Here is a 26,286-nt window from a genome sequence, read left to right as displayed (position 1 = left end):
GCACTAACATTTATTTATGTTCACATAATTAAAAGGTCTGTAACATAAACAAGGATGTAAGAAGCTACCAAGCATTCTGACGATGACTGCCAGGAACTGTAGAGCCACTGCAATACCTTTTCAGTACTTATGGTCTTCTCTTTGGCATGTCTGCAAAACTTCACCTCCAATCTATGGACATTATCCAGGCTGTCAAATATAAACATGAGCAGTTTAAATATCCAAGAAGCCAGACAGCAACTACAACAGGTTGGCACGTTTAAAGAAGGTGGGCAAGGCATAAGGCAGAAAGGTTTACACATGGTTACAAAATATGGCACATGAACTTTTGTCCCCAACTCATAGGCCTGCATAGTATGTACAGCCTTTTGTATAGATTACAGCTTCAGAATATGTAACACATGATTATAATGGAAGTGGTGAAGAGTAAAAGTGTAACCCCAGAGAAAGCAGTCTGGTGGGAATGACCTGGGATGAATGGGACCTGGGATGCTTTAAGTGTCAAAAGTGTCACACACACATCAACACCCAAGGAGAACACCATAACCATTGCCAGTGATAGGATTACAATTGGATGCACCCTTGCCTGAGACACAGAGGAGCTATTTGTAGACTCTGTAAACAAAACATCAAACAGCTTGTTGACCTCAGGATAATTTAGTTCACAGAACAGAGCTGCTCAAATGTTTGCGTTCATTTTGGTGATGGAAAAAAAAAAAAAAAAAAAAAAACACATTGTCACACAGCTGCCAGATGCTCTGTGCCATATGGACTATTTGCCAGAGTGTAGCAGGAGCAAGCATGGGTGAACTACAGTATCAGATAGCCGGCACAACATCACCCGGGGCCAAAAATTACTGCGGGGAACTCTGTAAGGAAGCTGCAACACAAGTCCATTCTAAGATGTTAACACTGATGCTTCTGTGTTGCATACTGTTTTGTGCAAGTAATTATAATGTATATTTGTTAGATAATAATGCGATGCACATGTGGAAGATTTTGCATTGATGCAGTGACAGAATAATTGGGGAGTTTTCAGCCTACAGAACATTATAGTCTGTTAATTGTTGAATTTGCAGCCTGGACTGAAAAATAAAGTTACAAAATGACGATGTTGCTCTCATGTATTGAATTGTGGGTATACATTTGCAAATGTTAATTATATATGATGGGAGATGTGGCGGAGTGATTAAAAAAAACAAAAAAAACACCCAGTTTTTGAAAGTACAATTGACCTTCAATCTGACTCTGAGATAGATATGTGCAAAAAAGTCATGGTTTTAATGTCTGCCTCATTCAGGAAGCGCCCTATTTTAGATACTGCTATCTGAAAACCTCGTGATAGTAGATTACTGCAGGCTTAGACACTTAAAGCCAAACTCTTCATCATGGCAGACCAGACGTGTCGATCCCATGATGATGGCTAGTGGAACAAGCAACTGCTAACATGAGCTGTTAGCGTTCTTTTAGTAAACTCTGTGTACACAAACAATGTTCTCAGTGCTCGTGTTCATGTGTACAGACCCTGATGATAATACGAGCAAAGTTTCATGTTGTGTCGAGCCTTCTTAGTGTTTTAAAAATAGCGATTTTAATGCTAGCCTAAAAGTGCCCCTTACACTCCCATTGAAAATGAGCTTGAGCCAAAAACAAAAATACGGTCAGTCTCAAAAGTGCCTCTTTCGACGTGATTATGCTTTTACACAAAGGTTTGACTCATATACATTCACAAAAAAAGCCTAGGTTGAATTTTGGTGAGAGTTGAAAGGTTTTAATGTTGTTCTTTTATATTTTGTTTTATCCAGGGTTCTCCCCAGACAGTGGAACAACGGTAGATTTGTCAAGCTGCACCAAGCACCGTTGTGGATTTGAATAATTGATGGGTGAATCATAATCTAATTGTGAGGCCAGTGAAGATTTACATGTCTAACATCAGGCAGGGTCAACACCAACATAAAGAACCCATGCCTACATAAATAAATTACCACAAGCGTTGGCATAGCAACAAATGCGGAAATTATAGGCCCAGTTATCTCTGACCAATGAGGTTGCCAGAGATCAACTACATGTATTTGTTGTCTATGATAAGATCCAGTCTTTAGGGCACAGAAGAAGCACACAGATCAATATTATTACTTCTTGTCTAATAAGCAGTATGACAACAGTCTGTCCCATCACAGCCTGAATAATGTTTTCCAGATCTCAGGTTTGCTCTGCCCCCTATGTTACAAAGGAAAAAGTCTAAAATAGAACATTTCCCTTGCACCGCCCTCAGACATGTGCCCGATATAAAAGCTGCAGGGATGCTAAAAATATTACGTTTGGACATGAATATTCAAAAGCGCAGGTATCTTTGTTGGTCTCTGCCCTTTGTTTCACCAAGATGCGTGTGAAACTTCCCATAGTGGATGTAGTTGTCTATGACCTCTTACAGTTATCATAGCCCATGTCTGGCCTGAAGCCAATTCAGCTATTTGAGCACTATAAAAAGTGCTTTGTCAAATGAATACTGAAGGCAGGAACCTCACGAGGGAGATCTAACAGCTTCTGTTATAATCAGTAGTCAGAGGAAAATCACCTTAATGGAGCTTAGTGGCCTGTGGACAGATGAGATATACAAGAAAGAAGCACAGGTAATTTCTGGTCCTCTGAGGCATCCATAAACTCTGTAAGGCTCTATATGTGTGTGTGGGGGAGTTGTGGAGAGGGTCCAAACTACTCTGTATGTGCACATGATGTGTTCAAGGACCCAGACAACCCTGAAGCATTTGACTCAGTGTTGAGTACACCGCAGCAGAATTCAACTTAGTTTAGCTCCCGAATCAGCATCTCAAAAGGTGCTGATTCAAAGCAGTTGTCAAATGTCATTCAAGGTCTGTCAAAGAGCTCTGCCTCAATAATGTGCAGATATAATAAAAATGCTGCTCACTTTGCTGTTGACTACACCGGCTGTGTAAGAACAAATTAATCTTACTGTTGACTGAAGAGGAGATTTCAAGAGCACTCAAGCTGAACTGCCGAACAGTTGAATAACACGCTTAGCAGTCCCTGAAAAAAGCAAATTCACATCAGAGAGTTGTTCCCCGTTTCCAGAAAACGCAGAGGCAGCAAAACCTCAACATAACCACCCCATAAAACCCTTGAAAACTTTAAGAGGATGCTGGTTGATTTGAAAGAAAAGAGAAGTAAACTCTACACCGGATTATTGGGAAGTTTCTGATGATCCATATCATTTGCAGAGCCCCGTTGAGGTTAGGGCTCAGCATGGAAAAAGCACTGACACCTCGGTGCCTGATGGGGCTGTCATATTAGACAATGACATCTTTGGGGCCTAGTAAAAAAGCTGCTTGCTTGGCATTAGCTTTTCTCCGACACTTCTATCAAAGACAGATCCCAACATACTGTGTATCAAACTATAAATAACAAAGTTCAGAGAGTGGCAGAGAAATGGGACATTAGACTAAAAAAACTTGTGTAGGAAAATGACAAAGTGTGTGGCGGTGACAAGAGCTAAAACACTCCAGGACACGGGCCTGATCTCCAAACTCTAAAATGAGCGAGGACACTGAGAGTGAGCAAGTTTAATAGGAAACTCGATGAAAAAACACCAATGTTGGAAGACACTTTAGAAACTCACTACTCTCTCCCCTACATACAGTCTTCTGTTTTGAAGATTATGGCAGTGATTCTCCCTTGAAAGCGAAATTTCATAACCAAAAGAGAGTACCTTAAAAGAAGATTGAAATTGTTCATTACCAACCAGCAGTAGCCACCTGAAAAAAAAGATATATCAAAGCTGTGCTCTGTTATCAGGCAGAATAGAGACTTTTATCAGCCTTTTATGCTTAAACTTCAACCAAAATGACAGTAAAGCATAGCAGATTATGAGAATTGCAAAGACACGTAAGAAAGAGTACAGAGGAATAAATGCAGCTAAACAAGACAGACAGGCTTGTTGAACAAAAAGAAAGACTGCAAACATATGAATGCGATTTAGTTTGAATGCCTCACAAGAGAGCACAATTAAACTGTGACGATGTTCTACACTGCCCATTTAACAATACTTTTCTATCAACTGTCAAGAAAGAGTCTTCTCTCTTCACACAGTACCATTTTCAGAAAAAAAAGAGTGCTCATAACACTACAGTCTCTTCGCAAAAAAGTACTGCACAGTGTGTGTCACCATTCTGATGTTCAATGCAAGGACATGCTTGTTTTCAACCTGCTACCTACCTCAAGCTGCTATCCGGGGACGTCTCTGTAACAAGCTCCTCCATATTAAAAAGAACCAGCTGAAGTGGTTCAAGCACCCACCATGAATGCACCCACAGTATATTGCTAACAACAACAACGCTGTGGTTTTGTGATCGTGCAACAATGAACACTAAAACCAAAACATGATACTTCCTGTGTCAATGTGAGGCAGATAACTTTTTTTTTTCACAGCCACAGGAAACACCTCAATGCTGTGTCAGACATTCTGTGATTGGGTAGTTTATGATCCTCATTCCCTTTAACACCGTGAGAAGATGCGGTGCCTTGAGATTAGAGCCTTTGTGCGTGTGTGCAGGAGCACTATGCTTGGTCAGCCACAATTTCCACTTATAGAATCACCACAAAAGAGAGAACCACAAACACTCAAATGTCAACACATGTCAGCTCTCCACTTAGCACATCCCCAGGGATCACAATCCATTTTCCAACAGGAGCACAGCCGAAACAACACTACAGGCAAGTGGTGAAACTTCTGTAGAAGGTCTGCTGACGACATTAATAATGTCAGATTCACTGGATTCACTGAATGCTGGCTGAAAAGAAATCATAGACTCAACCACATGGAGACTATTTAAAAAGGTCCAGAGTAAAATTCTGAATATCTTTTTAGAGAAGGAGTAAGGCTCTTGATAGTAAATTTGAATTTCTTTAATGCATGTCTTGGCACCAGTTCTGAGGAATAACGTTTCATTGAGAAATACATCGCAGATTCAAGAGATAAGATATACGACATGTGTTTCCTTACTTGACTTTCTCAGCCTGTCACAGTCAGCCATAATTGAGATTGTTTGGCTCCATTAGCAGTTAAGACCTCTGCAAGCCATAAATCCCAATAAATACCTGAAATTGTCCTAATCCATTGCACTTACACACTGATTAAGTCCAGAGCACCTTGGGGTGCACCAATAAAATGAAATATATATTAAACATGTAGTGAGGCAAAACATTTTGGCCAAAAGGTGACAACTACAAATAACTATTTCGACAAATTTCAATTACATTAAATTTTACTGTGTAGCTTGGTGTAACATGGACAGATATAGCTTCCATGCTTCACCTCTTTTATGACCATATCTCAGCAACTTGGGAATTGTAGAAAATTCTGTTTCCCAAAGTGAATGTATTAAAACTTGATACTCCATGTGTCACATCAACCAGCATTGCATAATAAACTCAGTAGCATGCACACTGCACAGCACAAACAATCGAAATGTTTGTTTTCACCACCTATTCACCAATATAACCAGCAGATTTTAGAATGTCTAGAGGCTCTCATCTCTGCTTACATGAACTTTGCTTCAAGTTTTGACCTTACATCGAGTGCAGATTCATTCAAGGGGCAAAGGACCTGGAGTATGTTGATAAAAACACACAAGCTGCCTTTTCACCATTTCCTGTGGTGTGATCGAATGCGAGCAAAATCTGTGTTGATCTAAATGTTTACTTTGGGTCTTTGCCACAAAGAAATCTTGAAAAGGTAGCCACAAATGAGTCATTTACTCGCAGCATTCTGCACCATTACCACAACACTGTCACTGCCCACTTTACAGATAGGTGTAATGGTAATGCAACTTCTAAACACAATCAAGGCATCCAGTCAATGCAAAATCCAAATTTAACAGTGCTTTGTATGTGCTTGGTGCTCAAGAGAGTCCAGAAACTCCATGCCATGCAAGCATGATGCTGCCAGGGACTTACTGGGCATTGGTTGAGTCCATACTGTACTCCTCTTGATACCTGGATACAGTAAGCATGGACACAGATAGGAACAGGTTAGGAGAGAGTGGGATCAAGGAAGCAGGAAAGGGAAGGAGAGAGGAAAAAGATGCCACTCAGGATGCCTCTGCAGTTTTTTTTGTTGTTGTTTTTTTTTTTACTTGCATCACTTGCATCTTGAGACAGAAAGCAACCATTTTCCAACTTTGAGGAAGAATATGAACACAGTTTGTGCAGCAAGAAGAACCAAGATGGGATCTGACACTAGTTGTAGGGATTGAAAATAGAATTATGATCTATTTAATCGCAATCATTATCCACAATCCAAATTTTGCTCTTTTATTCTCAGTTTTTAAATGCCCTATAGACTATATAGCAAAGTTCAAATAGTCTATATATTTCTCTGTTTGCACCATTGTAATGCAATGTGACATTACATTAATGCTCCCCATCCACCATGCTGCTAGCTATAATTGCAGAGTGGATCTGAGGGCAATGAAATTTTGAGACAGAAGTAAGAGGACATTAAATACTGCAGTGTCAATGACTTGATCACTGCCCCCTAGCTAGTTAATACTCCTTTTGGCATAACATTAAACACAGAAAATACTCAGGACATTGGTTCAATCCACTCTGAATGTCTCCAAAAGTTTTACCAAATCCTGTTTGAGCAGCTGCTTCTTACTGCACAGTCACGGCCTACTGTGAAAACAGTTCCACCAAGTTAGTAAATATAACCATTTACAGTTGAAACTGTATCTGAACATGACTGGAAATACAGAATGTATTTCTGAGCTGTTAATTCACAGGGAACATGCAAGAAGAACCCTACACATTGAGTTCATAAAAAATAACAATGCTTCAGCTGATAAAGGAACAGATGGGACACTTAATGCAAACCACAGGGAATCAGTGGACACACCCTCTGGGTCACTCTCAGTGGTTGCCATACCAAGATGACCAGGGAGAAAATGGGAGTGTGTAACACTGAGGGGACTGACGGACAGAAAGACATACCCAGATATTGATTTCAATGACTGACAGGAGAATCATTTGGGAGGTCAAAGGTTAAATACACACACAAGCAGAACAAATTGACTTGTGCACTCTATGGCTATGACTTCCTTTGGAAACCAATTACTGAGGCTGAATCACAGATTTGTTCTGTTCCAAGGAATAAAATAGACTATAATGTAAACATGTTCATTTGAAATATTGTAAACTGCAAATGACATCAACCTCAGAGGAACAGGTAACATGACACAAAAAAGAGGGCTGAGCCAGAAGCACACACAGACATTGTGATTCAGGCAGTAGACTTTTATTGCAGTGGACAGATTAACTTGGTACGACTAATAACCTAATGGCTGCCTTGCCCTCAAGAGGCCTAGTAGGGCCATCATTGATGTTACTGGTTACATTAGTGCCTTTTTTGCTGTGACGAATCCAATATCTGTTGTGAAAAGGTCCTGTAAATACAGCAAAATAATTAACCAAGATATATAAGAGGGCATGACAACAAAGATTTTGCACCAGTGGTTCTTGTTTTGTGCACTATTCTCCAGAAAACATCTTATCTTAAGGGATTTCCTGAGCCGATCTGCAGGATCGGGATCGGGGCCGATATGGGCACTGTTCCAATGATGGGGATCAGCAATTTTGAACAACGTTACTCTGGCAAACCTGTGGATAAAATGTCTGCAGGGTGGAAATATTTCAAATTAAAAAGCGAAAGCAGTCCAACGGCGACATGTGACATCTGCAATACGACCATTTTGCGAGGGGGTGACAAAAGAGCTGAATTTAATGCTACAACTTCTGACCCGTCATGCAGTGTTCCCACTCGCAAAGTAGCTGCTGATGTGTTTTTTTTCCACAGTCGAATATTAATTTTCACAATCAAATCTGTTTTTTAAAAAAATATTCAAATACATGTTCAAATTTAGATTATTCGTTAGTTCTACTTGCATTTACTATATAGTTAATTAGCTTTGATCCAAATTGTTCCAAAGCTACGACTCGTACTGTCTTTTCCATATATTATATCTGACATTACTACATTAATTGAGCATCTCAACTTGAAATGTAACCTACAGTAATGCTTTCCGAAGCTTAAAACCATTGCAAACTGACTAATGAATTAATTTAGTATTTTGTCTATAGGTTTTTGTATTGTTCTTGTCATTTCTTTTGAGTACAGTGTAAGTCTGGGGAGTAAAACGCCTTCAATCTCCAATGTAAAGCACATCCAAAAATATCAGCAAAAGTAGGTTGACATCCCTTTAAAGCTAATAAATGATCAAAACCCCTCAAAAGTGCAAAGAAGAACAGCTGATGGAGTCTGTGGTGTAAGAATGTCATTATTTGGCAATTTTGGGCATAGTAGAAATGTTTATGACATGTTTTGACATACACTGATTGTGTCATCCCATTTATGCCTTTCAGAATGGACTGGCAGAGCATCCATTAAACCCAGGAAGTTGCTTGGTCACAAGAGAAGACCTATGCAATTCCAGTAATTAATCAACAACCATTTGCCATCGCAACAACAGAGCACAGCTGATTACTGCAGTCCCCAGTACTAAATCAAATCCTCAGCTCCATGACAGTCAAATTGCTTCTTGGCACAAGAAGAAAGACCACAGTATTCATTAAGATTCAACTTCGTAATGCTACTGGATTCACGACAACCTTGATGTTTTCGCAACTGATATTTGTCATTCACTCGAAGCTAGAGTTTCACAATTTTAAAAGCCAGATTCAATTCAATTTTCAATTTGATTCACTGTTAAGACAAAGCAGAGAATAAAGATAGGTTGCCGGGCACTTTGGACAAAGCCACCAACATTAGGGGATAACAGACTATTATTATTATTATTATTATTACTTACTTACTATTTGTGGCAGAGCAACGCATCACATATTCAAACCAATTCACTTGTAATGACTTGTAATTCACTAGCCACCAATTGCCCCTTAAAGTTATTTCAGAGGTGAAATAAAGCAATTAGGAGATGATTAGTCTGCTAATCAGGGTTACTGTACATAACAACAAGACCAACTCCTCTGCTGTGATCTCACTGTCCATTTAGTGGCTCTTTGACAACACTTTAATGAGCAATAAAGATGCTATCTGACTGCTAAGAGCTTCAGCAATACAATGCAAGCTAAGATAAACAAGGGTTCACTTTGCCTCGATTAGCTTACAAGCCAAATCTGTTCCTTCCTCTGTATCTTTATCAAAAACCAGTCCATATTTTAGTTAGCAGCAATTAGCATCAGGTCGCCCTTCATGACTTAGCCCAATTGTGATGAAATACTCACAATAAAGAAGTAAATAGAGTCTCACCTCTTTGCAGCAGATCTGGAATGACAAGCATGAGCCCAGCTCCAAAGGCAAGAAGTGCAAAATGACCAAAGGATGCTTTCAATCACACTCCCTGATCTGCCTCAAGGACTGACTGATATACAGTGGGAGGGCCTTCTGCACATGCTCCATCGCTGCAGCAATTTCAAGGACAAATGGGGTTTGTAGTTTATAATCTCTCGCTCGCCTGTATTGGGAAGCGTGCCAACATTTCCTTACGTATGACAGTTGACATACTCATATGCCACAGAGGCAGGTCAAGTTCTGTCCAAAAATATAACTAGATAGATAGATAGATAGATAGATAGATAGATAGATAGATAGATAGATAGATAGATAGATAGATAGATAGATAGATAGATAGATAGATAGATAGATAGATAGATAGATAGATAGATAGATAGATAGATAGATAGATAGATAGATAGATAGATAGATAGATAGATAGATAGATAGATAGATACTATATTGATCCCGGAGGAAATTCAAGTAAAGTCTTACAACTACTCAGTTCTAGCACAGTAACTTAACACCTTGTCAGGAAGCCACTCTAACAGCACACGTACAACAAGTATACAACAACAGAATCCTGCCCTGTCACTTCATTAGTTTGGCCACATTACTGATCTGTACATACACAACAACATCAGCACCTATATGCTATTCTTCCATTCTCACAGAAAATATATCTGTTTCTGACTGGCTGGCAAGTGTCCATTAAAAAATTATAATAGATCACCTCACACACAGTTTTGGTCAACAGCTTAACCTCCGTTCTAAAACGGTCTGCAGGTATATTAAACTGTAGGTAACCATAGCAACAGTAACCCTGTACCTCTTGTGCTATGCTACATACTCTTACTTCTGAAACATGACTCAACCAGGTGTTGAAATAAGAAAATATTTAAGGACTTTTCTTTTTGCCTCTGGCCATGACAAAAACATTATAGAACATAGTGGACTTGTACTGGCGGATCACACGTCACACATTATTTTTGTACATCAGAATTCCTCATTCTACATTATTTATTTACTACTAATTGTTAATTTCTTACGTAATACTAATCATTTAATTTTAACTTAACTTATGACATAAACGTGACATAAATGTCTTAATCAGAATTTAATATTATCACTACCGTTTTAACAAACTGTAATAAGTACAGGACTGCTTGAGTAATATGTCAATATATATCATGAAACAATAAAACTCAGCTATGTCTTCTGTATCTCTGGGTGTATCAGATCATTATGGCCAATGTTGCAAATCAATGAGCAGAACTGTTTTGTGGCTACTGGACTTTCCATATAAATGTTTGCATCAGTGTTACTATATTCCGTTTTTTCTCAGGTCTTTAATTCACTTGATGGGCTACAATTTTTGTTCCTTCAGCCTGTTAATGCTCGAATTCCTGCACAAAATGTGAAATGTACTTTTCTTCTTCTTTGCTAGATCCCATTCAAATCAACATGATTAGAACTTCTGGATGTTACAATCTCATGAAATATACTGATAGAAATCTATACTGATGCACTTTGTTGATGCTCTAAGCATGTGCATGTTACTGACGTAAGTGTGTACCAGAGATTCATCAGAAAAATGATGGGCTCACTGGTACAGCTTAATTAGCTCTCTAGTGAGAATATTATCCAATTGGAGTGCTGTCCTTCCTTTCCATGCAATCCTCCCAGATTTGAAGGTCTGTGTTGGAGCTAATCGGCTCGCTACACAGCCCTGGTTGTGAGTCTTTTCTGGAGCACGACTCAGATTAAGTTCAGTTGACATCCAGAATCTACTGTGTGAGCTCCTCAGTTTGCTGTCTTCACTAAGATTATCCCTCATTCTCACATTCTTCAAGCCCCCTAATTGATTATCTGCTAACTGATGCTCTCAAAAAGCAGAAGAAGAAGTATAAGGCGATGGGTTTGATTGATTTTCTGGCCTCTGCATGGACTCAAGTGTCACATAAATACAGTATACACTTGCAATGTACAACACACAGCCAAACATAATCACAGTATCTCAGTGTTATAGAGACTTAATTAAAGGCCTCTAGCATTCCCTTAGATCGATTCTCCTGATGTCTTTTTAGTTCATTTTGTTTTAGTGCAAGCATTGCAACCAGAGTGCTCGTTATTTTCGAGTTGCAACTCTCGAGTGCACTGCTGACAGATTTCATCTTCCTGGTTTAATGAACAATAACGATGGACAACATGTAATTTACCTCAAGGACCACATTAAAACCCCTCATTAAACCGCTGGTACTCAAATCAAAATGAAAGCATAATTGTTCTGTGAAAACGGGGTGCTATAAATAAACAGATGAAGGGGAGGAGGACTTCAGCTGTAATTGTAGAACATTTCACTTTCTTGTTGCACATACTGCTAGTATGTAATTGAGCAGTAATTGAATTGAAAAAAATGTGTAGAGGAAATTAGCAGGAAAGCTGATGGATAAAACATCCACTGATGAAAAGCATACAAAATATCATGCTTTAAACAAATAATAATAAGGCCAACAGCATCAGATTACAAAGAGATGATGAAAGAGGAGTAGTCTACATTCATCCCTGTCTTTGACTACTGCTTACAAGAAAACAAATTCTAATTTATCTATTGCACATTATTGGGGAACCTCAACTTTGTGATAAAGACTTTACAGAATATTCACAGTTTTATTTTTCACCCTTCAATGTAAATGATTGCATGCGATGCATGTACTGCACCATTTGAAGAGAACAACTGCCTCAAAGAGTCTGCAGTGGGATAACTAACAGGGCGCGTGGGAGTAGAGTAACCTAAATAAGACAGCTTTGATGCACAGAAGAATTAACCAGCAAATTCAGAAGAGTATTTTCATAAAATCTTTGTGAAGGCTCCAATGGCTTAATAAGGTTTCTTTTTGAACTACTATATACATGAATAAAGCAGTACAAAGCCTATTGTGGCTCCAGAGGAACCTGCATGTAATCTGACAAACCGCATTCAGCTCACTGTAGGCAATGTAGGTGCCAAGTTTTGAAAAGGAAGAATGTGTGGAATTGTAAAGTTGACAACAATGTTATGAGAGTGAAATACTAGATTTGTGGACTGCCTGTCAAAACCTGGAGCCCACATTACCCACAATGCAACAATGCCACTGTGTGACATCACTGGAGGCAATTTATCATATTACATCCAGCTTCCTCTGGGGCCCAAAACAAACTAAATTGTTTAAAATTGGTGGAGTTACCCTTTAAGTTACCAGTAATTGATATTCTGGGCTGAGAACAGACGCCTTTAAATATCACTGCAGATAAATTGCAGAGGCTCTTCCCGATTTCTCCTAAAAAACCTACACTAATCCACTCCTCTGCTTGATCTAGTGGCTAATTGTCTAAAGCACATAATGTAACCATTATAGCTTGGCTTCACATCCTTAAGCAGGGTTTTGATACATGATATTTCCCTTGGTGTCCAAGCTTTTCCTAATCCAAATTAAAATAAGAATTAAAGATAAAAACATAAATAAAAAATGAATTAATCAATCAATCCATCAAAGCTTCAGTCAAACAGTGGACAATGTGAATGACCTATGACAAAGTCTGCTGGGTAGCTTTGACACCAAGATGGCGTGGCTGACTGCACAAGACTTTAGGATTCAAAAAAACAAAAAACAAAAACACACATTCTTCAACCAGAAGTGTTTTTGACTGACATGTGTAAGCTCTGTGAAAAGCTCAGTGTTGCTGAAACGTCAGCAAATATGAAGTCTCTGTTGCATATCAATCACATAATCAATCCAGAATCCCAGTTTTCCCGGTGGCTACTCTGTTGGCCTGTATCCAAAAAATCATCCTGTGTAATATTATACTGGTGAAGCCTTATGAAAATGTGACTAACACTTCCAACTTCATTGCACACCAAGAGACAAAACCAAATGTCTATTACTCAAACAGATTTTCCTCAGACAGGCAGTGTGGTGGCATGGCTGCATGAAGCCAAAATAAATCTGTGTGAATCTGTCTGTTTTGACCACATCCTGTGTTTAAAAGATGGTCAATCCCTCTGTTCTTGACGATCCTCCAAGTCTCATTTGGCCTCTTTACTGCCATCAGTCAATACTGTATAGATGATCCTAAATACACAATTATGAAAAGGGATTCCCAAGTGCTATAAATTATTCAGAAATAGATGAACTCTTTATAGGCCGCTTTGCACGATGGGTCGGACTATTGATTCCGTCACTCCTCCCTTCCACATCCTCTCGTTCTCTCGAGCCAGGTGGACACAAATCCCACACTGATCACATTTCACAACCAAGAAAGCTTTCTGATTCCTGACAACATCCTCTCAGCCTGCAGGGGACAAGCAGGAGATTGGTGTGGACGTCAGAAATATGACAAAACTTGTTATTTTGTTATTTCTGGAAGCACAGTGACAAGAGTGACCCAAGGCAAGCCTTTTTATTTAAACTTCTTATCAAAAGTGCCAATCTAACCCTTCTTAAAAGGTCAAAGGGTTCAAGTCTGGATGCATTAGGTTTAACTGCCTCATCCATTTGCAGATATTGTGCATTAGATCCTCATACAAACAGTCTGGACTGGCAGTAAAGCCACAGTCAACGTTGTTCGGCAGCCAATCTGCTCTCAGTTGTCAACTGACTAAGATATGATCGCTCTAAAAGCTCTTCAATCATCATTACAACCAACTACAGTTCACCAGCAACACCATGAGCTTCATCACCTCCATCACTGTCATCACTGCACCTGTCACAGTGAATGTTCATTATTGCTTATTTTTTTAATGAGATCTTTGAGCGCTGGCTTCTTTGCCAGCATCATCACTTATTGTTTTCATGTCAGTGTGTTCCCTGAGCAGTGTTTTCATGATCGCTGTCTAATGCTGATAGTTGACGGCACATATATAGCATTTTGAATGAAAGCCGATAACCGATGATTACCTGCTTCTCATGGCCAATACTGTTTAGATAACTGATAACCTGACAGTTTCTCATTTTAATAAAAAAAGTTTATAGTCAATACTTTATGCACACCTGAGGGTAAGAAACGCTAAGAAGCAGTAAGGAAAAGTGAATGATTTAATATCTCCTAGACATTTTCCCTCCTCTTGGAATGCCTGCGGATGCAAATCCTGCTATGCTTGTTTATTGGCGGATCGCAAACCAACTGGATAGGTCCGTACCGCCACCTGCTGCACTTTTTCCTCTGTGGCAGTTTTCTATCATCGCTGACAGGTGGTATTTGCTCCACATCCATCCCTGTTGAGTGTTTGTTCTAGTGCTTTAATGATTTCAGCACTGATATTTGGTTTACTTTGTTCTTAATGTGGTGGTCCACAACTCCCAAGTTAATGTAGAGGAAACACTGTATTGTATCAGAGTATGTAGATGCTGTGCCTCCTAAGTCCATAGAAGCAACTTGGCAAAGTATTATTGTCTCTATTCATTGGATATAAATTCAGATACCAAATAATCATCAGGGAACTTACATTTTCCAATATCACACCAATAAATTAGAGGCGCACTGCTTGTGTCGATCTTCAACCTTGTTAATTTATTTGCCAGATATCTAATGTGTATTCCTAGAGCTACAAAAACCTGACTGTTTTGTCAAGAAAAGGCAACTCAATACGTCTTGTAATCTTTGTTTTTGCATTTTTAACTGAACAACTACACTAATTGCATTGAATAAATCACTCAGCTAATGCAGTCATCCCCAAGTGATCGCTATAATAAAGGGTGTAGAAGGATAAACAACATTTGAGAAGTGACAGCTTTGCATTCCTATTATTATTATCTTAAAAGTGCATGTGACGAAAAGTAGTTATTATGAACCTTCCTCACACTATTGTAATTTCCAAATTTACATTTATCTGCATAAGTGCAGGATATTTTGCAAGATATTTATTTCATTTCCTAAAGACATAGAAAAAAATCAATATGAGCTCTGAGCTATGAATATGGGACAGCACTGACATCTCTGTAACACATCATGAACTCCTGGCAGGTCTTTCGTTGAAAATATAGCAGCTAAGATCAAGACAATTAGCCCCAGGAGAATGCATACAGTTTGCTGTTGGATTGTGTTGATAGATACATAGATACATACATACATACATACATACATACGTACGTACACCACTTAAAAGTGCTTGTGTATTTGTATTGGACAGATTTCTCAATGGGTCTCTATTATTGATGTGAAATTTGAGCTACTCATTAAGACGGAAGCAAGTATGTTATTAATATTTAAATAGACTTCAGAGGGAAGAGCCTCATAGCTATGATTTAAGTAATAATCCCTTGTAATTTGCTAGATTATTGGACTACATTTTTCCATCACGTATAATAATAAGACTATTTTTGACAACTCGATGTTCTGTATGGCAAAGATGTGTCACATTCCCCCTCCCCCTTACCATTGTTGTCGATTTTGTTAGTGTGATAACTAAAGAAAAAGAAAATCAAAGATAAATGCAACAGCAGACGTTCAAAGATTCCAGATTTCTGTTCATACCAAAAAAGATCAATTCCCTCAAGTAAATATTGACAAGACAAATGTGTGCTGTAAATACTGAGGGGTGAGAACACACTGCACCACCATCGTATTGGCTGAGCAGTGGTATCTGAAACACTGCCAAAGAAGCACATCTCTCTTTTTCGGTCAAACCAACCTCATATAACCTGCGGGTAAGCGTCCCAATCTGAGCTTCAATGCCAGCGTTTCTGCAGAGTGCTTCTGTCTAACTGAGAGGGGGGAGAAAAACATTAAGTCTCCCTCAGTTGTTACAGGTTGAGCCCATTTTGCTCACACCACAATCTAATTTGTCTACCAAATGATGGGAGAGTGTCCTGGCGATGAAGGCATTTTCTATTAAGTGTTGCAGACTTGCTGAAATACAATGTAGTCTTTTTTTTTGTTTAATACAAACACACACATATATATAATACATAAAAGGTATGTCAACATAATCCCTCCTGTGGTTTGCATTTAAATTCCATCAATCCATCAATCTGGTCATTTCATGTCTAAAATAGCTTCAGCTTTGAATGCAGTTCTATAATAAGACTAATGTTGCCACCTTAATGAAAACATCAGGATTCATACAACTGTAATGGGAATGCAGCATGCTCTGAATTATGTAATCACTATACACTGCAGCCATAAATTGAATCCCAGTGTTGCTGAGAGAAGAAATGATTGACGGCAGAAGCAATCATTCAGCTATCTGTCGTGAAACTGAGTCATAAAGAGGCGCACTGCTCTTGTTAATGTTTAACCCCGATGGAGAAAATATAGCCTGTATCACCCGAGGCTAAACGATCATGTTACAATTCACAGGTGGACAGATTCAATGCTAATGATTAATCGCGGAGCAACTTTTGCCTGAGCATAATTACAAGCCAAGTTATAAGGAAGACTTTGTGCACCCTGCGCTCACAGCATCATGTTATTTTCTCGGATGCTGCATGTGCGCAAGGCGAGCTGCGTTCAGAAAACATGCGACTTCGTTGCGGATCTGTGGCGGCTACCTTTGGCCGGCATCGCTCCCGAAAGAGCCCATGGTCCGGAGAGGGCTGGAGGGGTTGACCCAGGTGGGTTCGGGGGTTTTCTGCACCTCAGTCTTCACGTCTGGGTCGATCTCCGAGGGAGAAGGCGTCAGCTTAGCGCCCGCCATGGCTCTCTGCCTCCCCGGGTGCTACCACCAGAAGAGAGCGGCCAGTACGCGTCCTCCTCCTGCTGTGAGAACACGGCGGGCTCACTCAGCGACCGACGCCGCCGGAGAAAACCGCATCCCCGGTTCTGTCACTGGTGTTGCGCGAAGACGGAGGGGGGGCGTCTCCCTCCCTGCCGCATCACGGGGTCCTCAGACACAGTGAAGCGAGCATCAGCTTGTCCTCTTGCTTATCGAGAGCTCCTCCATCCCTGATGGAGATGTGAGGTCCCCGTGCGTCTTAGATTCACGCGTCGTCACGATGCAACGTCAAGCGCCTAGCCAACCCAACAGGCTCCCCAACTGCTTACATAACCGAGGATGGACAAATTTCGATCAGACACACGTGCCACTCATCATTTTCATCACCTGCTCATCGTGTGGTTTGTGAAGTTCTGGACGGCTCAAATAATAATTCAAAAAGTGGCTGGATGGAAGATCATGACAATCGAGCCGACAGCACAGTCTAGAGAGCTTCACTACTCAGCGTCCTTCAACAATCGTTGTCCGCACACATAGAGTAATGAGATGCCACAGACAAATGAGCAGGTGGCTTAGACAAACAAACAGTCCATGGCATGATCACACTGGTTTGCATGGAAACACACGTGACTCTGGGTGTACAGCCTGCATGAGACATAATGGTACACCTGCCAATTAATGTCAGTTTTTCAGGGACATGTCATGTCAAGAGCTGCAACACAAGAACAATTATCCCCCCGCCCTTAAATGTAAGGATTTGCTACTTATTTGTTGTTGCTGCATTTATAATAGTAAATGGAAGTCTTTTTTTTAATTTTGTAAATGTCACTTAACAATCATGAAAATAATTAATAAGTTAAAGCTGCTGTAAGCCTCATTTTCTTTAGAACATAAATCTTAAATAGCTCTATATTCCAGTGTGGTTATATAGTGTTTGGTCAGTTTCCCATGCCTCTCCTCCTCCTGCTCATGCAGTAAAGGAGAAAGGCAGTTCTCTGGTACCCCTGCCCACTTTATTTAATCTCGACAGAGCACACTGCAAAGAGGTGGTTTTGTCTGCTTGTGGGTTAGAGCGGGGGGATTGCTCACTGCAAAACGGGTGGTAGGCAAACTGCAAAGACAACACCACTAAGAGCAGCATTAAGCAATAAAGGAAACAATCATTAGTTGCAGCCCTAATCTATTCTCATAAATGTATTAAATAATCATAGCAATTCTGCATATTCCAATCCAGCAGATTTCTAAAGCGGCCGTTACGCTTTGTTTCTATGAAGTGAATTCAAACTGCAACAGGCTAAGATATGCAGTGAAACATGTAGACAGTCCCTCTTAGAAAACACAAAATCCTCTCTCAATTGTACTTTTCAAAAAGCCTGTCTGGTTTTAGTGATTCACTGTGACAGAGAGCTGCAGCATGTCAGAGCACACATCAGACAGAGGGTGGGAAACAGCCCTCGACCAGGCTACTGCTAACATAACTGTCAGTTCAACTTAGGATGCAGCCATTAGCCGTGGGTCATCTGTTTTCTATTCTGTCTGACATGCATGCGTTTGGAAAGTGGGAGAAAGTGAAGCACCATAATGATCATGCAGTTTGAGAATATCAAAGACACTGTATCGTGACGAATACCTTCCTACTGCGAGGTGCCGTGATTTATAAACTGTAGGCAGCACACGCGTTTAAGGACTTCTGAATTTAACTCAACGTCAGATGGGTCAGTAGCCTTGCAGCTGATTTTTTTTACATTACCAACCAGGAAGCAGGTTGTAAAACAGGTCAAGAGACAATGCAAGGATGCTGTGAATGTGTCTCCCTCTGTTTTTTAGTTAGAATATTTTTACCAGCTTATAACATTTGAGCCCGATATTAATTCAGAGCAGGGATTTGAAAAGACCAGCTCATATTTCTCATCTCCTGTTTATGATCCGGATCTACAGATTGGCATGTGCTTACACAGGATGCAGTTTTTTTTCTAATGTAGCCAGAGCAGCCACATGAGCTGAGCTCCCATTAGTAATGCATTTAGGAAACACATAATACAATCTACATTCAGTGCACATGGCATTTTGAGTTCAGCTTCAGGAAACACATTAAATTATCTAATGATAGTAACCTTGGGATTAGAGAGGTGGACCTGTGAAGAGCAAGTTGCATAATTAATCCCTGCCTCGGCAGGAAAATTTGGGAGGTCAAAAAAAAATTAAAATAAAATTAAAAAAAATATATATATAAAAGATAGTAAAAGAAAATAAAGATACATTTGAGCAAGCTACTAACCCAGACTGTTCCAGTCAAGCAGCTCAGTAGTTCATGATATGAAACAGACTCTGGTTGTAGTGATTATCGCCAAGTTGTCAATGTGTGTGCAACAAAATGGTTGTAAAAACTTTGATGATAATATTGTGTATGTTATAAGTCAACATAATGGTATTCTGCACCCTCTCTTCTACCCTAACTGCAAAAAAGCATTCTCCAGCAGTTAAAACTGTGATGCACTTTATTGGTCGGGCAGATTACAATTGCTTTAATTCAAGATCATTAACGTTTACCAATATTAAAGGGGCTCTGTGGAACTCCTATGTTGGAAGCCAGTCATTATTTTATGCACTAAATATGTCAGCCAGGCAACTGAGAGAGGCAGGGAAGGTCTAATTTTTCACGCCACGCTACAATTCGTTCACACAGGGCCTATAACAAGTGAGCCCCTTTAAGGAGTTCACAATTCTGATATCGATATATTAGCCAAAGTAATCCAATTCTTTACCGTGATCCCTCAAATTTGGTTAGGCACAGTGACAAAGATATTTAACAGACTCAGGATATTTGATGGTTTAACAATGACTTACTGTCTAAAATGACATTTTTGCATTGAAGCAGTAAACTTAAATTACACTAAACATCTTTATCTGCATCCTTATTTCTTGAAAATATTTTTTTTAATATTGGCACATATCAAACAACATCTATGCAGATACAGGTAAATATGAGAGACCAATATTGACTAAATATCAGCAAACCAGTATATTTACAGCACGTAAAACATAAGAAAAGAACATTTGAATAGTGGTCATCACAATTTCCAAAGAGTTCAAAGAGAGATTTTCACATTGATTCTTTTGTCCAAACAATAGTCCAAACCCTGAAGACTCTTCATTAACTATCCCACATGAAAGGAGGATAGAAGAAAAGCAGACAATCTTTGCATTTAAGAAAGTAGAACCAGCCAGTGTTTGACATTATTGTTTGAAAAATGAGTGAAACCAGTGTTCTTCAATCCTGCATGTTTTAGATGTTTCCCATCACATCCAATTAAAAATGAGGAACTTGTCACAAAGCTCTGTGGAAATCTGATTGTTACCCATTCATCTGAATCAGGTGTGCTTGAACAAGGAACCACCTAAAAGTATGCAGGTTAAGAAGACTGGCTTAAACAATTAGGCCTAATCTATTATAAAAATAGTAAGCAACCACTTTCTTTTAATCACCTAATCAATGAAGTCAATCAAATTTGCCACTCTATTTATGGCAAGAAAACAACATGCTCCTCAAAGTATAATTTGGTATTATTTAATGATGAAAAAACAGATTTCTTGAGGAGACAATGTCTGTTTTGTAAGTGCTTGCGGGTATATAGACCGGGTTCAGTTGAGTGCACACAATATCAAAGTCATAAAAAAGAAGCAAATTAATGCACTGAGGTGGAAATATGACATATGCCAGAGAATGACAGCAGCAAACAGGTGCAGAGGCACATATTTGAGGACAGAGACACTGTGTGGTGAATTAGAGTACTGCAGCCTGTGTGAGTCTGATCTGATAACAGCAGCAGGGAGAAAACACAATGTGCTACATGAAACGTGCACCAGCCAGTTGCAACCTAATGCACTGTAGAGCTAATGACACAGATGGCAGTATAGCCCTCGGTTTTATATCCAGTGACTGAGGTCATGCTAATGTAGCACCCTTGAGCAAGCTGCTCAACCTTTGCACTAGCTTCAAGTACATAAAAAAAAAGCTGTGAGGACCCTGCAACCTCCCACCCAGAGAAAAATTATGGTGTATGTAAATATTAGTGTAAATCAGTGACAGTGATTTCACATTTCTGTCTAATTTTCAGTTGAAATAATCAAGACTGAATCTAGGATCCACACTGATTTTCAGTTTTAAAACATGATTAAAATTTACATTAATTAAACATTGGCTTGACATTAGTTGCCAGCTCATACTTCATCTTGCCAGACATGAATTCAGAATACAGTTAGCTATTTAGCACCGGTTAATATTTCTCAGCTCTGGTTAATGATTCTGTTCTTACAGGCATGTTCTTACAGAATGCAGCTTATTTCTTTTGCAGCCAGAGCACTGGAACCTTTGCAGAAACCCCCAGCTGCCAATTGACTGAATCCAGCTTCACATTAGGTATTTATATCCATTATTTCAGGCTCAAGCTGGAATTTGAAAGGGGGCAGTAATATGCAGGGATGTAACACACGGAGAAAGATAACTGCAGTGAAGCCTATTAGCTGAGCTTGGGGTATAGCTGGTGAAGCATTCCTCTCTGAAATGCTTGGCACATAAACTTGGATAGATTCCAGATTCTGCAAGATGTGTAACTTCAAGCCAGGAGAAGAGAGAAAAAAAGGAATCTGAGTTTTGAGAGCTGACAAATGCAACACTGTGTCATAGAGTCACTGGTGTCACACTGAAAATTGCAGGAAAAGTTGGTGAGGACATTTCTCAAATATATATGATCATATTTCTGTGTGAAAAATATATAAGAGCTAATTTACATGGGTTTGACACAGAGACATATATAAGAAGTGACAGATTTCTTTTTCTTTGACTATAATTTGTGAACTTAATGAGCCACGTAATTTTAAAATTCTCGGTGAGCAACCAGGCCTCTCCTCCACAGCAAGAAGCACCACCATCATTGGGTGCGCCTCAGCTTCATGCTCCGTGCTGCAGATGGGCGTCGAGAGCTGTGATAAAGCTTCCTCTGTCAAAACATATTAAGGCAGTGAGCTAGTGCTGCTGTGGGCGAGCTGTCTGTCTGAGTACAGCATAGCCAGGGAGGAGGAAGAAGTCTAGCCGATGCCACTGGCAGGCTTACACACAAGAGTGTACGCACGCACTCCAGCAGTGCGGACACACACACACAAACACAGGGATACTCTCTTGCTCGACGATTACGGTTTTGCCAAAGGCTGTTTTGTGCAAAAGGGTTCAACTACTCATTTAATGGTCACAACCTTGTTGTTATCTGCCAAAAATGAACATGTCTGAGTGAAGGTTCACTTGTGAATAGTGAGGCACAGCAAATGTTATATTCAAAACAAAAGAAAATAAAATGTAGTCAAATTTTCTGAGGGCATTAAATAATTTCTTTCAGTCTCATGTACCCAGATCAGAGAGTCCCTGTTGAAGCGTGACAAAATAGTACTTCAGTGTGTGCAGAAAAATGTGCAGCACTTATATGCTTTGCCTTCAAATGGGCTCTTTTTCGGTGGTTTCAGACACAAATACCATTTCCCTTTGAAACTTCTCAGGAAATATGTAGATTTTTTTTTTATTAGGCCATGTTCAACAGCTTCATGAATAAAAGAACCGCTCCCAGCATGACACTGCACCAGAAAGCTGCGATGTTGTTCTCTTTACTTGCATTAACAACAGGACAATCAGCTGTTATTTGCCAGCCCGTGAATATAGACGTCGACAGGAAGTTAGTTTTTCAAACTATGTCTACAGCTGCACAATTTTTTTAATTGGACAGCAATAGAAACTTTATATCTCTTCTCCAGTAATAACTCACAGAGAGCCCAGTCTGGACAGTATTGATTCTTCAACCTCAACTGAATAATGGCCTCCTTACTCACTATCTCCCAAAATAGTAGATTTGCTTTCATAAATCAGCAATGATATGCAATGTTTTTGCAAAACAATTTTATCATTTGACTTGAATCAGGATAATGAATTTTAATGTTTCATTTGAATTGAAAGTCAAGATCTGTTTATCAGTTTGTGGCCTTTGACACAGTATGAACACAGAAAAAAACATTTGTAAAGTTGTGACAGTGACCAATGGAGTCAGTCCCTTTCACTTAGCTCAAACAGCCATATAAGCTGCACTTGTATTACATTTATGTTTTCCTGGTCTTAAAAAAAAACAAAAAACGTGCACTTATCTTTCAACACCAAGACAGTGTATATAGTCTAGCTCGGACTGTAGGGAATTCAAAGGCCTGTAAGAATTATACAAGAGCAAGTTTACAATAATGTGCATTCATTTCTTAAAATTCCCTGACTCATACAAAAAGGCATGCAAAGATTAATAATATTGTAAACAGACATCCTTTATAGTGCTTTGCATTTACAACTCATATTAGGGGGGAGGACAAAGATTGTATTTAAATGACCTAAAATAATCGCTAGCGGTGCTGAAGTAAACAGACAGTAGGTGGTGAAATAGCACATCACTTGACAGGCAGTCAGTTGTGTTAATAGAAAAGGCTGCTGATGGGTTATCTTTTAAATCCGTGATCAGTGAACCAGAGCAGCTACATTGATTATGAAACATTTTGCAGATTACCTTGGCCAGGCAAAAATCAAACGGGTTCAGCACTGCAGATAAAATCATCTCACAGCTTTTAGGACTATACATATGCAAATAAGAGACATTAGTGAGTCATAATTAGTTACCATTTAAGACGATTATAATCAAGGCAGAAACTGTGAAACTAACCAAGTGAATATTTTACAATTCAAATGCAGCTTCAGTATTTAGGTCTTGCATATTTCACTAAATCTCTTTGATCTCATGGAATGAATTGTTTTATGTGATTCCTGAATGATCCTCTATGTGACGCTGCACATCTCGCCCACATCACTGGAATCCCCTCTACAGAGCTGAAAACCTCATCCAAATGCCTCCATCATCACTGCTGCTTATTAAAGTCTGACAAGCCAACTCCACCGATATTAATTAAGTTGGCACGGCAGAGCATGGTGGGGTTTAAACAGCCAATGCACCAGAGATTTTCAGGCACAAAGATGCAATGGCCCAGAAGAGGAACAAATTCTAATGGGTATAATAAATGGTATTTTTCTCGGAGCAAACCCCCTAACATTTGTTCTCCCTTTGCTGCCTACCTTTAATTATCCATCCCACTTGATCTACCCCTCTGAGACTGTGTGCTGAGCTACTGAAATGCTCCCAGTCATTTGATTTGAAGGCTAATAAAAGCAAGCTAGTTCCTTCCAGCTTACACATGTTGTGCCGCTTTCAGATTTATTTCCCCTTAACGCTGTGGAGGAATTACTGAGAGGAAATTGCTGAAATGGAGCACTGTCCAGATTAAGCTTTTCAGGAATGCAATGCCTCGGCTCTCCCCTCATTTTCACTATTTACTTGTTCCAGTTTCTATTCACTGGCTGCACAAATCCCCATAGAATGTGACCAAAAAGACAACATGTTTGGGGCCTCTGCCTCATTCTGATAACAATGGGCCTTAAACCAACAGCATGTCAGAGACATTGCCACTCTGGTGCTGATGAGAACATGAGAACTAGACTAGAGGCCCTTAAGAGTCACCCACCCACTCTTTGCTGATGATGGTGACTAATGCCACCTATGGTCTGAAATTGCAAGCTCCGGTTGCTAAGCGGAGACGTGCATGTCACCAGTAACAACACTCTGCTTTTCAAGCACATCAGATTTCTACACAAGATGGCGTTAGGAAACTGTGGGGTCACAACTTGAGATGTAAAATGTCTCAGAATCCAAGCTGTTCTTTCTCCTGTGACTGAGATAACTGAGGTTATCTTTACAAACTTAATTAAACACAGAATGGCATTGGTGTTTTTTATGTAAGAACTTATATTATTGAAAAGATACTCAAATTATTTAAGGTAAGCACCCAAATAGGGACATGTTAGAATAAAAAGACTCCGACATTACATTACTGTAGTCTTTATCAATAATTCTAGGAGTAATGATAGCTGGAGCCGTTCTGCAATGTACATGCAACCAGTGGAATTCAGCAGCCCGGAACAGACGAACCAAGTACTGTCTCTAGAGAGATCCCTTCCATTTTGGCAGGGTCACCATAGGGGAGTGTAAGATGAGGGGTTACAGTTTGTTACAATCTGCAACCACACAAATAGATGCTACTAAATCCAACACACACTGAACCTTTAAGACTACTTTTACGAGATCATTGCACTTTGGACCCCAAAAGTTGCAAACAGGAAAAGGCATGTTTTCTTCTATAAATTTATTTTAATTAAAAAAAATAAATGAAAGAAAGAAAGAAATAAAATAACTGCAAAAACAGATAATTGTCTGATTTTAACATTTTGGACTGTCTTTGAAAAAATTAGGTGAGTTGAAATGCCTCTGTCACGCACTAAAACCAAATATTTGTTGAAAATAGTGACATTTCATCAAAATCCATTTCTACATTTTTATTTAATTCCACCAAAAATAAAACTATTGCACAAACCGGATTCTGAAAAAATATTAAATTATGCTCAACTGGGATCCAGCAGAGACCAACAGTTACCTTCTAATACTGAGATGGGCCCCAAAAATATAGCATTGTTTGCTCTGTAATCTGAGGACAAGATTTGTACACCAGGTTATATATAAAAATTAAAAAAAGAATCCAGTGATATATCGATAAATTGTGCAGCCCTGTAAACAACTGTATATGTGACTCTTTGTGACATTGCTCTCCATTTTAATGTTTGATAAGTATGAATTTCCTTCTTTATCTAAAATTAGCTGGATTTTGATTTGAAGCTGCAGTGTGTCCATATCCTGCAGCACTCAGACTGTTAGTCCTCCGTGACTTATTGGAACTAATCACCCGCATCATCATCATCTTCATATCAGTGCCACTCATCACTCATATGCCTCCTTTCTGCTCCTATCCATCTCCTCCCCAATCTTACTCTTCCCTTTCTGTGCTCCTTTTGCTCCATCATAACATCAGGCTCTAAAAATTCGCTGAAATCATCCAGGCATATAATCCCAGCAGTCACTTCTGCCACAGATCAGTAAAAACAAACAGCTGCTGTCGTTATCAGTGCACAATTATTGTCCCAGGACATTTGATTCTACTTGGAGCTTAATTCTAAAATGTCTATCTGGACAGAAAAAAAAAATCCATAAGAGGCCTCTAAGAGATTTAACTCATCTCCTTATATCAATAGATGATATACCTGAAA

General features: G+C 39.4%; 1 protein-coding gene across 17 annotated transcripts in view; it reads right to left on the bottom strand.

Annotated features, from left to right (window-relative positions):
- Positions 1-26,286, bottom strand: part of si:dkey-21e5.1 (potassium channel subfamily T member 1) — a 72,081-nt gene that overhangs the window by 34,232 nt on the left and 11,563 nt on the right. The window contains exons 1-2 of one of the 17 annotated variants that reach the window (XM_037099070.1): positions 16,894-17,669; positions 5,974-6,012 (exon numbers count right to left, since the gene is read on the bottom strand). The exons of 13 other annotated variants lie outside the window; for them this stretch is intronic. In XM_037099070.1, coding sequence (XP_036954965.1) covers positions 5,974-6,012; positions 16,894-17,039 — 185 coding nt within the window. In that variant the 5' untranslated portion in view covers positions 17,040-17,669. Of the gene's footprint in view, positions 1-5,973; positions 6,013-16,893; positions 17,670-26,286 lie in introns of those variants that run through there. 3 more of the 17 variants (XM_037099076.1, XM_037099077.1, XM_037099073.1) reach the window with 3 other exon arrangements.

This window comes from Acanthopagrus latus, chromosome 5 (assembly GCF_904848185.1).
Source record: "Acanthopagrus latus isolate v.2019 chromosome 5, fAcaLat1.1, whole genome shotgun sequence".
NCBI lineage: Eukaryota > Metazoa > Chordata > Actinopteri > Spariformes > Sparidae > Acanthopagrus > Acanthopagrus latus.
This window is presented reverse-complemented; position numbering and strand designations above follow the sequence as displayed.